General features: G+C 49.2%; 1 protein-coding gene across 1 annotated transcript in view; it reads left to right on the top strand.

Moving 5' to 3' along the window:
* The first annotated feature begins 465 nt into the window (after positions 1–465).
* NOX5 (NADPH oxidase 5) overlaps positions 466–14,771 on the top strand; it is a 29,520-nt gene continuing 15,214 nt past the window's right edge. The window contains 8 exon segments of the mRNA XM_049705849.1: positions 466–585; positions 2,254–2,417; positions 7,044–7,253; positions 8,254–8,378; positions 8,381–8,457; positions 10,204–10,357; positions 10,523–10,723; positions 14,049–14,209. Of these exon segments, the coding sequence (XP_049561806.1) occupies positions 466–585; positions 2,254–2,417; positions 7,044–7,253; positions 8,254–8,378; positions 8,381–8,457; positions 10,204–10,357; positions 10,523–10,723; positions 14,049–14,209 (1,212 nt within the window).

Raw genomic sequence — 14,771 nt, 5'->3', positions numbered from 1 at the left:
TCTCTGTAAAATATCATAGGAAGGAAATAGGCTCAGAGAAGTTGAGTATTTTACATTTGGTAACAGAGACCAGAGGAAATAGTGCGTGGGAAGGATTTTGAAAACAGTAAAGAGCCATGAAAACGTGAGGTGGGACAGTCACTGTCATCATGTTATTAGCACCCCTGGAGCAGGCCATTCTCTGACCACGGTCTGGGGTCCATCTCACTGGGGCCCTGTCATTCCAGAAGCTAAAGAGACTTAAGCCTGGGCCGGCCAATGCCAGATGGAAGGAAGAAACGGGGACTTAGAGATGTAAAGAAGCAGCTGTGGGGAAGCACTGCTCCCGCCCTGAAGCTGGTTCAACCCCATGGGAGGCCCGTGGCCCTAACTGGGGGAAGACAGAAGTCCTGGGGCCATCATGAGTCCTCCTGAGTCCTTGGCCACCCCAAACCGACAAACCTGTCTCCTTTGTCTGCCAGCACCATGAGTGCCGAGGAGGACGCCAAGTGGCTTCAGTGGGTGACACACCGGTTTGAGACCACTGCGGGAGAAGACAGGGAAATCAACCTGCAAGAGCCCAAAAGAGCCCTGAACGTGAAAGAGGCAAGTGTCCACTCCAGAGGTGGGGACCCCGCGCTCATATTTTATAGAGGAAGAGTAATCTGCTTTGCAGGACACAGTACCTCACAAGGAGGGAAACGTTGCTCCCCGGGTTTCTCTGGGCTTGAGGCTCCACTTCTAAGCAGGGCCAGAGGATGTTTCTGTCTCTGCTACTGGGGTCCTTCCATCCCTCATGGTAGCCATGGCCTCCTGGGGTCTTCTAAACAATACGTGAAGTTGGAAATCAGTAGCTTGTCAAATCTTAAGAAACATTATTGCCCTCACAGTTACTGCTAGCCTCGCGGGCAAAGGTGATGCTATGACTTAAGTGCCTGCCACAAAATAAGCTTTTCCATGATTTGTATCCATTAAAGGCCCATTTGCACTGCCACGCCATCCCCAGTCCTCTCTCTTGGTTTCATAGGTCCTCTGCCCATCCCCATAACAGCCTGCATGCCCGACAAACAGCGGAGACCTTAGCAGAGAGGCGGAAGGAGTGAGTCTCGCCTCAGGTGTCCTCTGGGCTGGCATCTCATGGTGGCCTGTGTCCTCGATGGGCGCAAGCCAGTGAGCATTTGAGTGCCCCTATTTTGATGGGAGAGCCCCTCATTTGCTGGTAACGGAGATACTACTTAGAACTCTAAATGCTCTGCCTCCTTTCATAGTCAATATGGGGAAGGAAAGAAAGATCTTCTGCCTAACAGGGGCTGTAAAATATCTTAAGATAAAGGCCATTTGGGATGGTAGAGAGTGATAAAGGCCTTACTCGAGGGACCGAGGGGAAAAAGAGTGAAGCCAAGGCAGGGTTGGACTGCCCATAGTAGACTTCCTGCTTGTGAACTGAGGTCAGACACCAAAGCCCTTAGGCTCCTCTCCCTGCCTCAAGGGGAGCCTCTGGGCCTGGCATATCTGTGACACTGACCCAGCCTGTTTTCTTAATTTCTGTGTTTCCAGAGCCTAACACCAGGCCTGGCAAGCAGAGGCTGCACAGACATGATTGTTGAATGAATGAATGAATGGATGAATGATGAATGGAGTGAGTAAATCGGCAATTGAGAACAGGTGTGTTCAGAACAAGTCTACGTTAAGAACACTTAAATGTAGGCTGTAGGCAGCCCAAACAACAGGTAAAGGCAAAGACACAGGTACTCAAGTGACATCTATTTTCTAAGCCCTTCCTGGCTTCACTATCCCTTGGGGTGACCCCAAGGGGAATGAGACAGGACCTGGGAGGAGCCTTTGAGGGACCCTCGATCTGACCCTTTTCCCATGTTGAGTAAGGGGCCGCCAGAGGTCTGGACTGCAAGGCTGATGGGGGTGATGGACTGTGGGGACGGAGAGCCTATGCAAATTACCAGGCCCGGGGGCCAGAAGGGGGCCAGAGGCCCAGACACAAGCCCATCCTTGCTACAGCTGAACAGTTCTCTCACCAGACCCCGAACTTGCTCTCAGCTGGCCAGATGGGCCATGGACACTGCCCCCTGGTGTGGCCTCGTGGGCAGATCACACACTGTGTTCAGGCACCTGGGTCCTCCCTGATTCCCACCACCCCACTGTGTGTACACACACACACACACACACACACACACACACGCAGATGCAGTGAATGAATTCAAAGCCTGGGCCCTGTGGCCATACTTGTGCCCAACTCCCGCCCCCTTCTGGTCACAGTCCTTCTTTGCCAACAGATTCTTCATTCTGTTTGACTCGGATGGAAGTGGCACCATCACGCTTCAGAAGCTGCAGGAGGCGTGGACCCTGCTCATCCACGGCAGTCCCACAGACAAACTCCAATTCCTCTTCCAGGTGCATGATGTTGACGGTAAGGGCCCTTTGTGAGGTGGGGGGGCAGCACTCAGTAGGGAGGACAAAGGGAATCGGCCTATCTCAGTGACTACCCAGCATGGGGCTGTTTTCTCCAGGTGAGGCTGACAGCTCTCTCTCTCTCTGGGGGTTCCCTGCCCTGTCTCTGGTCTCTGCTTCCCTTTTGTTGGGGGAGAAGTGGGTCCCTGGCAGGGAGACAAATGTCCTTGATTCAACTCAGCAGAAACCAGAACTTTCCTTTGTTCTTTTATATGTTTACAAAAAGAAATTGTTTTGTTGCTTTTTAATAATCATCATAATAGCCCACTATGACAAAAATCACCCATAACATTTTTCTATACTGTCTTCTGATAGCATACACTCACCATCCACTTTTTTTAAAAAACAAAATGGGATTATACTATACACACTGCTTTTTTTCACTAAACAATATAAACAATTGTTCATGTAAGACTGTATTGCTTTATAATATCATTTTTATTGTAGTAAAATATACTTAATATTAAATTTACCACTTTAACCAATTTTTAAGTGTATAGTTCAGAAGCATCAAGTAAATTCACATTCTTGGGCAACCATCACCACTATCTATCTCCAGAACTTCTTCATTTTTCCAAACTGACACTGTACCAACTAATCATAACTCCTTATTCCCCCTCCTCCAAGAATTTGACTACTGTAGGTAAATTATATAAGTGAAATTATATAATAGCTGTCCTTTTGTAACTAGCTTATCTCACTTAGCATAATGTTCTCAAGGCTCACCCATGTTGTACCATATGACAGGCTTTCATTCTTTTTTAAGACTGAATATTATCCATTGTCTATATATAACACATTTTGTTTATCCATTCATTTTTCAGTGGACACTTGGGTTGCTTCCATCTTTCGGCTATTATGAATAATGCTGCTATAAATATGGGTGTACAAATATCTCTTGAAGACCCTGCTTTCAATTCTTTTGGGCATATACCCAGAAGTGGAATTACTGGATCACAGGGCAATTCTTTTTTTTGAGGAACTGCCATACTCTTTTTCCACAGTGGTTATGCCATTTTACATTCACACCAGCAATGCATAAGGGTTCCAATTTCTCCAACACTTGTTATTTTCTGTTTTTTTTTATAATAGCCATCCCAATGGGTGTGAAGTGGTAACTCAATGTTGTTATAGCCTCATCTGTAGTGGCTGCATCATATTCCACCGTATGTCTGTGTCCTATGTTCCATGCAGCACAGCCTAATAGTTAAGATCTCTGATTCTTTTCTTTTCTTTTTTTTGTAAAATTAACTTTATTGAAATATTTAATACAATATTTTAAGAGTTGAGTTCAATGAGCTTTGACAAATTCATACATCTGTAAAAACCACAACCACTGCAATCAAGAAAGAAAACGTATTTATTAGACTAAAATGTTCCCTCCCCTTTTGCTATCAATGCTTCCCACCCCACCACTTTCTATGACCATACCATTTCTAGAATTTCAAATAAATAGAATCATCTAGTATATACTCTAAGGTCTCTGAGTCTGAGGCCAGGTTACCCAGGTTCAAATCTCAGCTCCACCAGTTATTAATCATGTGACCCTGGGCAAGTTACTTAACTTCTCCCTGCTTTTCTTCACGTGTCACATAAAAATAATGACCATCATAATAGCACATACTCGTGAGGTTGCTAGGAGGATGAAATTAGTTAACTTATGTAAACTCAGGAACGTGCCTAGTTCGGGGTACCACCTTTACAGGTGTCAGCTGTTATTTATTACTATTTACTCAAACCCCATTTCCAAAAGGGAGAATTTCATTGTTCCCCACTCTGTTTTTTGGCATTGTAAGTGACACTGCAATGACCTTCATTCTTTGACAACTTTGTGGCTTAAAGGGTGTCTAAAGACCCAGAATCATCAAAGGAAGGGAGGCTGAAGTGGGAAAAAGGCACCCAATGAGACTGGGGTAGTTGGTGAGGCCAGACGGGGCAGGCCCCAGGGGCCATGGTTTGGAGTCTCAGTACAACGAGCAATGGGGAGCCATTGAAGAGCATTGAGCAGGGGAGTCACAGGGCTGGATTTGCATCCTGAAAACTCAACCCAGCTGCAGATCTGCTCCTGGGCAAGGCCCTCTGGCCTATGGGGTTTCTCTACCTCCCATTCCCGCCTGACAGTCTAGCCAGACCTCATTCTTGGAACCCACTTCCCAAGTTGACCCACACCACCACCACTACATGGGCAGTTGACTGTACCTGCTTCCGGAGCATCTTCCTCAGACCCCACCCCAATCTCCACGGGACCCTCTTCACTGCCTGCTTTCTGACCACCAAGCTTGGCCCACACCTGGGGCTGATCAACAACCTCAGATGGAGAGGTTGGCCTGTGGCAGGAGGAAGCATCACGCTCACCTCCCCCTTGCAGACAGAGGTGGGGAAGAAGACAGCAGGCGAGAGGAGGTTTGTAGTTTCAAGGCAGGAACTAGAGGGCACTCGCTTCCAGGGGTTCCAGTTTTCTCTGAGAGCCAGGCAGGGACTAAATGGGCATGGAGGTGAGAAGTGGTCTCGGCAGACAGCGGGACTGTGACCATGCTAGAGAAGCATGAGAGGACTGCGGGCAAGTTGAAGGCCTTGCCATGGCTGGGATCAGACACTTCCTGCTCTCTTAGGTGCTTTTCTTCAGCAATGTTCACTTAGCTGCCCTGGTGCAGCAAAGGAGAAAACAGGTAGTTGGAATTCACCTAGCGATGAGATATTTTTAGGGTCAGTGCAATAGAAGGACAGAGGGATAAGGAATAAAAATGTGCACAACAATAATTCTGAAGGAGAACCCTGGATTTGAAATTGGCTAAGGAGAGTATAAAGCTGAATGGATGAGAGGGTGTGAAGGGGGCGGGGAGGGATGGGCGCTCTGGATGTGGTCAGAGCGCCCACAGGCCGTTGTGAACCCCTGTGTGATTCTGGCTATAAAAAGAGGGCCTGTTATCACTCTGCAGCGACTTTGGAAGTCCAAACCGAGGAAGTATTTCTTTTAAAAGGGACTTAAAGACTTCCATAGCCCTTTCAGATCGGGTGGCGAAGGCTTCAACCCATCCTGTGCAATAGTTGGTCTTGGGGGGACCCCCTCTTTCCAGGTTTTAAGAAGAACTTGATCCCCGGGGTTTATTTGTGAAGGAACTGCTCCTTCCTCTGTATTTTTAGTGGGAGCTGGCAGTGTCTTGTGGGCATAGTCCTGGATTGCCTTCTGAACTTGTCCTAGATTAATAGTATATCTCAGGGCCTGGTTTATGTCCTCATCCAGTAGAATGTCAGTAGTAAGAAAAGGCCTCCCATAGGTCATTTCAAATGGGCTAAGTCTCAGACCACTCCTGGGGGCTACACGGACCCTGAAGAGTGCAATAGGAAGCAAGTTGGCCCAGGGTGCATGAGTTTCTTGGCAGAGCTTTGCTAAGGTTTTCTTTAAAGTATGCTTCATGCTGGCTCTTGACTAGGAAAACTGAAGGACGGGAGGTGTGGCTGGAGAGTGGCATATTAGACTCTGTACGTGATTACAGACTTTGACTTTGGCCCAAGTGATGATCACAGTACCAATAAGACTTTTCATTCATATGCAATTACCGTCTTCCATATACTGCATTAAGTGCTTTATAATTATCTATTATCCTTGAACCAACTCTGAAAGGGAGGAATAATTAGCCCCATTTTAGAGATGAGCAAAGTAAGGTGCAATACTCTAAAGGACTTATAGCCCACCATCACACAGTAAGGGGCAGGAGCGTGTTGCTAACTCAGGTGTGTCTATATCCAAAACAGGCCCAGAAATCACTAATCACGAGTCCTACTGCTCATGAAGAATGAAAATATATACAGGAAAAAAAAGTGCCCCAGATCCCATCTCAGTTGGTACAGTAGTTTCCCCGATTGGTTCCAGGACCCCAGTGGATACCAAAATCCGTGTATGCTCAAGTCCCTTAGATAAAATGGAGTCATACAGTCGGCCCTCGGTATCTGTGGGTTCCACGTCCACCGATTCAACCACCCGCGGGTGGAATCCACGGATGCAGAACGCAACCTTTCGGAGGGTCGACAGTACTTCTGGCTTCCTTTTCACATCACTCTTAGCCACTCATGTTCACATAAGGCCACAAGGCTGGACTTGAGGGCCCAGCTGCAGCCTCTCAGGACAACATGGATGAGCAAAGTTTGCTACATGTCGGGGAACAACAGGGAACTTCTTCACCACCACCTCATATGCAATTCGCCTCTGGATAACTGAAGCTCTGGGCACGTAGCTCCTTATAGATTAAGTAAGCAAGTGTATCTTCTGGGCAGATGATCTTGGAAGTTGAGTGGTACTTAGACAGGAGGCTGCATATTCTGGAGGAAGGCATGCACCGAGTCCAAAGATTCTCCATGCTTGGGGAGATGTTCACCTCTGTTGAGCTTGGCAATAGGGAGCCATGGAAGGTTTGTGAGCGGAAGGTGCCCTATGTCCTTCGATTGCCTGGTCTATGCTCCTAAACAGAGTTGGTTGGCAGAAAGATGAAGGTGAACGAACCACTGATGCAATGGTTGTGCAAGGCAGGGCGAGTCTGCAAGTACAGAGCGAGGTCTGGGGGCAGGCCCCCACTCGGCTTCATCCTCACTTGGGCCAGGGAGCGGCTCCATCAACGTGATGAGCTGCGCATCGTGCTGCTGTCGTGCCTGCGTGAGAGCGCCATCTCGCTGCCCGAGGAGAAGCTGGACCAGCTGACTCTGGCGCTCTTCAAGTTGGCGGAAAAGGACTGCAGCGGCGCCATCACCTTCGATGAGCTTCGAGACGAGCTGCGGCGCTTCCCCGGGGTCATGGAGAACCTGACCATCAGGTACCGCCCTGTCTCGTGCAGGGGCACTGCCAGTGCTGGGATTAGACACCAGGTGCGGAAGTGTGGCCTGAACGCAGGGAGGATCCCTCAGCCCGGCCCCGCCCCTCCCCACCCAAGTCGGCCCCACCCCCAGATAAGCCCCGCCCAGCCCCTCCCCTCTTTGCCTGCTTTCTCTTGGGGACACAGGTCTGTACTGCAGGGCAGCTGTTGTCATGTGTCCATTTTCTACAGTGTTTCTTTAGAATCAACTCACAATATTAAGTGCTGGGCATTTTTACAAATATACCAGTGCATAGCATGGAAAAGGAAATAAAAGTTACAAAAGGAATGAAGTTACAAAAGGACATTAAAGTTACTTCACCTGAGGTAACATGCCTAGGATCACACAGATAGTTAGCAAAGACAGTTATTTATTCAACTTGGTTGAGCAGCTACTATGTACCAAGCCTTGTTCTCAGTAATGGCAGAGCTCTGCTGGGGCTACGTTCCAGACTGAGGGACAGGTAATTGATACCAGTAAACAAGTACATAACTAGATAAATACAAATTTGATAAGCGCTGTGGAGAAAATAATATAAAAAGGGTGTAACAACAGACACAAGTTTGTCTGACTCCAAGCTCTGAATAGTGCCAGTTTTGTAGTTCATTCTTTTTGTGTATTAACTTTCTCATGGGTTATCACAAAATGTCTCAGATTCTTCCATCCTTTTCGATTACCTCTCCCGCCCCGCCCCCAGTTGGGAAGTAAGGAGAGGTAGTTAAAAAAAAAAAGTCGTGCGTGTGGCATCCGAAAGACCAGAGATTCATCCCAGTTCCACCTAGCTGTGTGACTGTAAGCAAGTCACTTGACCTCTCTGTTTCCTGGTGTAAAAGAAAGCTGGCCTGTTTGCCACGAGGCTCCCTGAGAGTTAGTGGGCCGCAGAGGGAATGGGGTCTCTAGGTTCAGACTCTGGTGGTCCCCGCCACACCGCGGCCTTCTGAGTGGAGCCCTCTCTCACAGTGCTGCCCACTGGCTGACTCCTCGCGCCGCCGGGCCGCCCTGACACCGTCCTCACCAGCTGATCTCTGCCTACTGGCACAACCACCACAGCCACCTGCCCTGCCTGGCCGCCTACGTGGGCCTCCACGTCGGCCCCTTGGCGCCAGTGTCATGGTGCGCAAAGGCCGCGGCCAGTGCCTCAGCTTTGACTGCAGCTTTATCGCGGTAGGGTTCTGCGGGCACAACACAGGGAAGCGGGTAGGGGGACTGATGTAGGCTCCTCTTAGACAAAATGACCCACACGTGGACACCTGCAGTGTCAGGGTAGGATGGCATCTTAGAACTCAACTGGGCCAACACTCAGTGGTGGGGACTAAGGCTCAGAGGGGGCAGTGAGCTGTCCATAGTCACACAGCAGGTAAATAACATAGCTGGCATTTTTGTGTGCTATTATGTACAAGTCACAGTGCTAAGCACTTTCCATCTCATCCTCACAATAATCCTATGGTGGACCCAGAGGAGGTGGGCTGGCTCCTGTGCAGAGCCCCAACCAGAAAGAGAATACTTCCAGAGGCCTTGAATGCCAGAATGTGATCCTGGGGACCAGAGACTGAGGTCTCCAAGTGTATTTGATGACACACTTTGGCAGTGGAATGAAATAAAACACAACAAAAATAAACAGAAAACAAAAACCCCTCCCAATTACCTAGTATATGCTCACTTACTTACAATTATATGCATGCCCTATTATCATTAACCAGTAGGTTTATGGCACCATATAACTATAAGGCAAGCTTCATCCTTTTCTTTCTTTTTTTAAGATTTTCTTGATGTGGACCATTTCTTAAAGTCTTTACTGAATGTTTTACAAGATTGCTTCTGTTTTATGTTTTGGTTTTTTGGCCGCGAGGCATGTGGGTTCTTAGCTCCCTGACCAGGGATCGAACTCGCACCCCTTGCATTGGAAGGCGAAGTCTTAACCACTGGACCGCGAAGGAAGTCCCAAGGTTCATTCTTGATGATCAGGGATGCACATCTCTAGTCCAAATACTCCTCCTGACAATATCAGCTTCTTATTAGAGTGGGTTTTATTTATAACCTCATAACTGGCTACAAAGAATTCACACCAGGGGTGGGAGACATGTGACTCATTTTTGTGGTCACTTGCTCTGCCTTATTAACACTATTTTCAGTCTTTATTTTCTCTGTAGGGAATCTTTTTTTTTTTTTTTTTTTTTTTTTTTTTTGGCGGTACACGGGCCTCTCACTGCTGTGGCCTCTCCCGTTGCGGAGCACAGGCTCCGGACGCGCAGGCTCAGCGGCCATGGCTCACGGGCCCAGCCGCTCCGCGGCACGTGGGATCTTCCCGAACCGGGGCACGAACCCGTGTCCCCTGCGTCGGCAGGCGGACTCTCAACCACTGCGCCACCAGGGAAGCCCTCTGTAGGGAATCTTTTTAAGCTACTTGTCCCTGCTGAGGGATGGTTAGCTTACTTAAAAGCAGTTAATGTAATCTGCAAATCCACGTATTAGGGCATGCATAAATACATTGAAGTAAACGAGCAAGTGAGGGGAGCTTCATCATAAACCCCTTGAAAAGCCCCATCTGTCCCCAGGACATCTCGAGAACCACATGTGACTTGGTGCCAGGCTGACATATGACTAAATGAAGGCACCATGTCTACACAGATACTAAATATTAGTAAAAGCGTATGTGCTTCCCACGTGTCGAGATAAAAGTGATACCAGCAGACATTCTGTAACAATTTTTCTTCGCCAATTCTGGAGATCCTACTTTGCAGCCCCCAGCTTTGGACCTGGGGAGCAGCGGAGGCTTGGGGGCAGGGGAGGTGGTGACAGGGCCCCGTTTAGGAAGCACAACAGGCTCAGGGTAGGGAAACAGCTGCTGGGGAGCAGAGGACAGGGCGGAGAGCGAGCCAGGTGGGGCTGTCTACCGCTTTGCCCGGCCAGGTGCCGATGCTTAGGCGCTGCCTCACGTGACTGTGGGCCACGTGGCTGGCTCAGGTCCTGCCGCTGCACCACAACCTCCAGTTCCACCAGCTTATGGGCTACGTGGTGGTCGGTCTCTCCCTCGTCCACACCGTGGCCCACGTGGTGAACTTCGGTGAGTAGCCTGGGGCTGGGGGCGGGGGGCACCTGGGCTTTCCACAAACCACTCAGTTATCCTGCCCCTGTGTGTCCTGCCGGCCCGATGGGCAGAGAAGGGGGAGGGGTGGGAACCCCAAAGGGAAAGTGCAGTGGGCAGAGCGTGTCTCGTGCTCGTCTCCAGCACTCCGGGCTCAGTGCAAGGCCAGCCCCTTCCAGTTTTGGGAACTGCTGCTCACCACGAGGCCTGGCATTGGCTAGGTCCACGGCTCGGCCTCCGTGACCGGTGTGGCCCTGCTGCTACTGCTGCTTCTCATGTCCGCCTGCTCCAGCTCCTGTGTCCACAGGAGCGGCCACTTTGAGGTGCCCCAGCCCTTGCCCCTTTGCCTGTCCCATCCTGGGCTCCCAACTTCATTTCATGCTGCGTTCCCTCTAAATTACTCCAGAGCCCAGGAAGCTCCAGGCGGTCTGCGTACTACGGACGTGTGATTTGGGGTTCTGCCATTGGGCAGTAGTTTTATGTCTGCTGAGTGAAAATGTTCTGCTCTAGAAGATTCTTCTGGCTTTTTTGCTGGCTTATCCCCTTGCTCTAATTGGATTAAACTGGGCACAGGGAGGGGAAGGAACACAGGCTTTCGGGATTCTAATCCCCACCCCACTACTTACGGGTCACTCATTGTCGTCATCTGTAAAACGGAGCTATAATTCTCTACCTTTGAAGTTATTAATATTTTAGGAATTAAATGAGATAATACATGTGAAGCCAATAACTACACACACCTGGCACATGGTCAGTCCAAAAGTATTAGGTCTAGCTTTGCTTTCCTCTCTCTAGCCTCCTCGAGATACAAGCTGAACTTTGAAAGGTGGCAAAGTCGATGAGAACCAGGGTGGGACTGTGAAAGACTTCGAACGCAGAGTGGAACGCAGGATGGCGCAGGCGGTTGGGAGCCCGCAGGGGTCTTAAGCGGAGGAACAGCGGCTCAGAGGAGAGGGGACCAGGTCGTTTCCAAAGGGGCTGTGACAGGAAGCCAGGCTTCCGCACTCCATGTGGGCATGAGCCCTGTGGGGCGTCAAGGCAGCAGAAGCCCTCGCACCCTTCTCCCTCATCCCTGGACCGCCCCTATTCCCTCTGGATACCCAGCGCCCATAGAACCGCTCAGCAGACCCTCCCTTTGCCCAGCTGTCCTCTGACTCGCAGCCATGCGTGGGCCTGCCTTCTGGTCCTGAGCTGTTGGTCGGGCCACAGGCTGGACCTCTGACCTCCTGGCCAGGCATTGGCCCTCCCACCTCAAGAGGTGCTTCTGACAGAGGAGGCCTTGTGTGGCCTGTTACAGCGAGACCCTTGCTCGGCTTCCTGAGGAGTAAAGGCTTCTGGTTGCCAGGGTTCTCTGACCCACCCCCATTAAAAGCTGTAGCTTCACTCAGGATGCCTCCCACCCCCTGGCCCAGCTCCCTCAGCTCAGGGCGCAGACCCAAGTCCAGGGTTCCCCACCCGAAGCTGCACAACACCCACCCTGGAATCATGTGAGTGGTGGCCTGGAGGTACAATGGGGTGAGGGTGTGGGTTAGAGAGGGTGGGTTATCTTCTTCCTATTTTTCTTTCCTTTGCTATTTTGTAAAGAACAGATATGCTTCCGGAAAATTCAGACAGTATAGAAACATGTCCTGAAGAAAATTAAAATCCCTCAAGTAATTCCACCCAAAGAAATCCATTGTCCGAAGCGGGAAAGGGACGATGGGATGAATTGGGAGATTGGGATTGACATACATACACTCCTGATACTATGTATAAAATAGATTCCATAATGAGAACCTACTGTATAGCACAGGGAACTCAGTGCTCTGTGGTGACCTAAATGGGAAGGAAATCCAAAAAAGAGGGGATATATGTATACGTATAGTGATTCACTTTGCTGTACGGTAGAAGCTAACACAGCATTGTAAAGCAACTATACTCCAATAAAATTTTAAAAAGAAAAAAAAAATAAAACCATTGCCTTCCAGATCTCGATACATCTCCATGGATAATCAGAAGCAGAGATAATTCTGCATGCAAGGGATCACTGTCCACACTGTCTTGAAGCCCACTTTTTCTCCGTGAATAGTATGTCATGAAAATCTTTGCATGTCAGTTCTCTTAAAAGAAGAACTTTTCCTTTTTATGGCTGCATACTATTCCAGCGTATCAATACTAATATGATTATAATGACCATGTTTATTTTATGGATGTATTATTTATTTGACCAATTCTTGAAGGGGTTTCTTCAGGGTCTCAACTTGGAATCTGCCCATATCTTGGCCCGAGTCCCCTGCAGTGAGCTAAGTGAGTCTATACGGGGGCTGGTAAATCCTCCAACTTTGTTTGCAGAGCTGGCTTACAGAATCAGGAGTGGAACTCAGGCTGGCAGGTGCGGCTGATTGAATTCAGCTGACATTTAAGAGACCTTCTCCGTATGAGTCACTGTGTGAGGCAGTTCAGGGTGCATCTGTGCGACAGGGCATAGCCCAGCCCTCCTGCCTCTTTGCACCCTGCAGGGTGAGGAAGCGCCAGGAAGGCGCGTGGGAGTAGGGATCCAAGCACGTGACTTTTCAGTCCCCTCCTCACAAAGCTGTGAGAGCATGCCTCACTTCTCTGTAAACACAGGGTCCAACCAGTCCATTCAGGAACTTAGGTGGACAAAAAAGTGTGACATCTTTGTTTTCACTAACAGCTAACTAAAATTTAGCATTTTCTTCAGGTATGAATGCAGGTAACAATACATAGTAGCATTACCAACCCGTGTGCCTTTTTCGAAATGAAAACCATGGGTTCTTCTTCATATCACATTACGGTTGCTGTCCATACTTTCGGATATCATTCATGCTTATTGCTAATTCACGTTTCCAGTGGCCATGTGACTCCTGCTGCATCTCAGTATTTCATGTATTAACAAAAACGCACATGTATTCTTAAATCAAAATTTTAAAAAATATATTTTGATAACTGTCTCATTATAATTGGTTTCATTTGTAATTTCTACATATGTTATTCAATGTATTTAAAAACCTTATTCTGAGAAGGAGTCTATCCATTTCCTTCATACGACTGCCAAAAAGAGTCCGTGATTTAAAATAAAAGAAAAAGGATGAGAACCCCAGACCAGGAGATCTCTTAGGGGCCTCCTTACTCTCATGTGGGTTCTTTCTGGTACCCCTCAACAGAGGGATAGCCCCCCCAGGCTTTTCCATCAGTCATCCACTCAACAGGGAACCTTTGTAAGCAACCCCTGCATCCCAGACACTGGGGGCAGTGCAAGCTGTGGTTCCCACCATTGACTGAGCACCTACTGTGTGCAGAGCCGTTGTCAGGCACCCAGTTGAATGTGGGAGGGAGAGGGTCCCCACCTTGGTGAGACCCTGGCTTGATGGAGGACGCCTGGCCCCCACCCCTAGGGAGCTCCCAGTGTGCTCAGGGGCACTCTGACCCCTGCCTTGGCAAAGGAGACTGAACCCTTAGGTTGACCTCACCGAGCAAGATTGCCAGGTCTGCACAGAGAGCTCGGCTCTCCAAGTCCCATGACTGTGGCTGCTAGTTTGGGCCTGAAGAAGGACATTCAAAGGAGGGCTTAAGGGGCGGACACCCAGTCCCAATCCCTCCAAGTGAGACGGACCTGTCCCTGCTGGAGAACAGTGCTGAACCCTTTCCTCCCTCCCTGTCTCTTGCTCAGACACCATCTGGCTACACACCCGGTCCCAGGGCCAGTGGATCAACAGGCTGTATGAGTCCTTCAAGAAATCAGACCCAGTGGGCTATGGTTCCGAGAGGCTCTCAAGGAGTTTGAAGATGAGAAGGAGTCAGAGGAAGCCGCAGGGAAGTGACTGCAGGGAAGTAAGGCTCCACCATGGTGACAAACCCATGGGGACCAAGTTGCCTTCTTAGTTGGCAACCACTGAGCAGCTGTCGTGTACACCGGCTGGACGGTGGCACACAGGGCGAGGCAACTACAGACTGTGTGGTCCAAGAGCCTCCTCGAAGCCTGACCACGCCAGATCCTCCCCGCTCCAGTGTGCTCCATGAGAAAGAAGGGGACAATGCAAAGAGGGGGAAATTGAGTTGAGAAAAACCCACCCCCACCTCTCTGCTCTAACGCTTTCTAACTGTATGGCCTTGGGCACATCTTTTAGCCTTGCTGAGCCTCAGGTTGTTCATCTACAAACTGGACGTGCTTCCCACCGTTGGCTTTCCTTTTACACATGATTCTTTTAAGGACCGATGGAATGAATGCATGTCAAGTATTGAGTGAACTGAGCAACATGGTCCAGAGGGATCATTCATTATCACCATCACCATCACCACCGCCACCATCATTATCATCATCACATCATCATCATCATCACCATCACCATCACTATCACCATCACCATCACCATCACCATCACCATCACCATCA

The sequence above is a fragment of the Orcinus orca genome, chromosome 2 (assembly GCF_937001465.1).
Source record: "Orcinus orca chromosome 2, mOrcOrc1.1, whole genome shotgun sequence".
Lineage (NCBI taxonomy): Eukaryota > Metazoa > Chordata > Mammalia > Artiodactyla > Delphinidae > Orcinus > Orcinus orca.
This window is presented reverse-complemented; position numbering and strand designations above follow the sequence as displayed.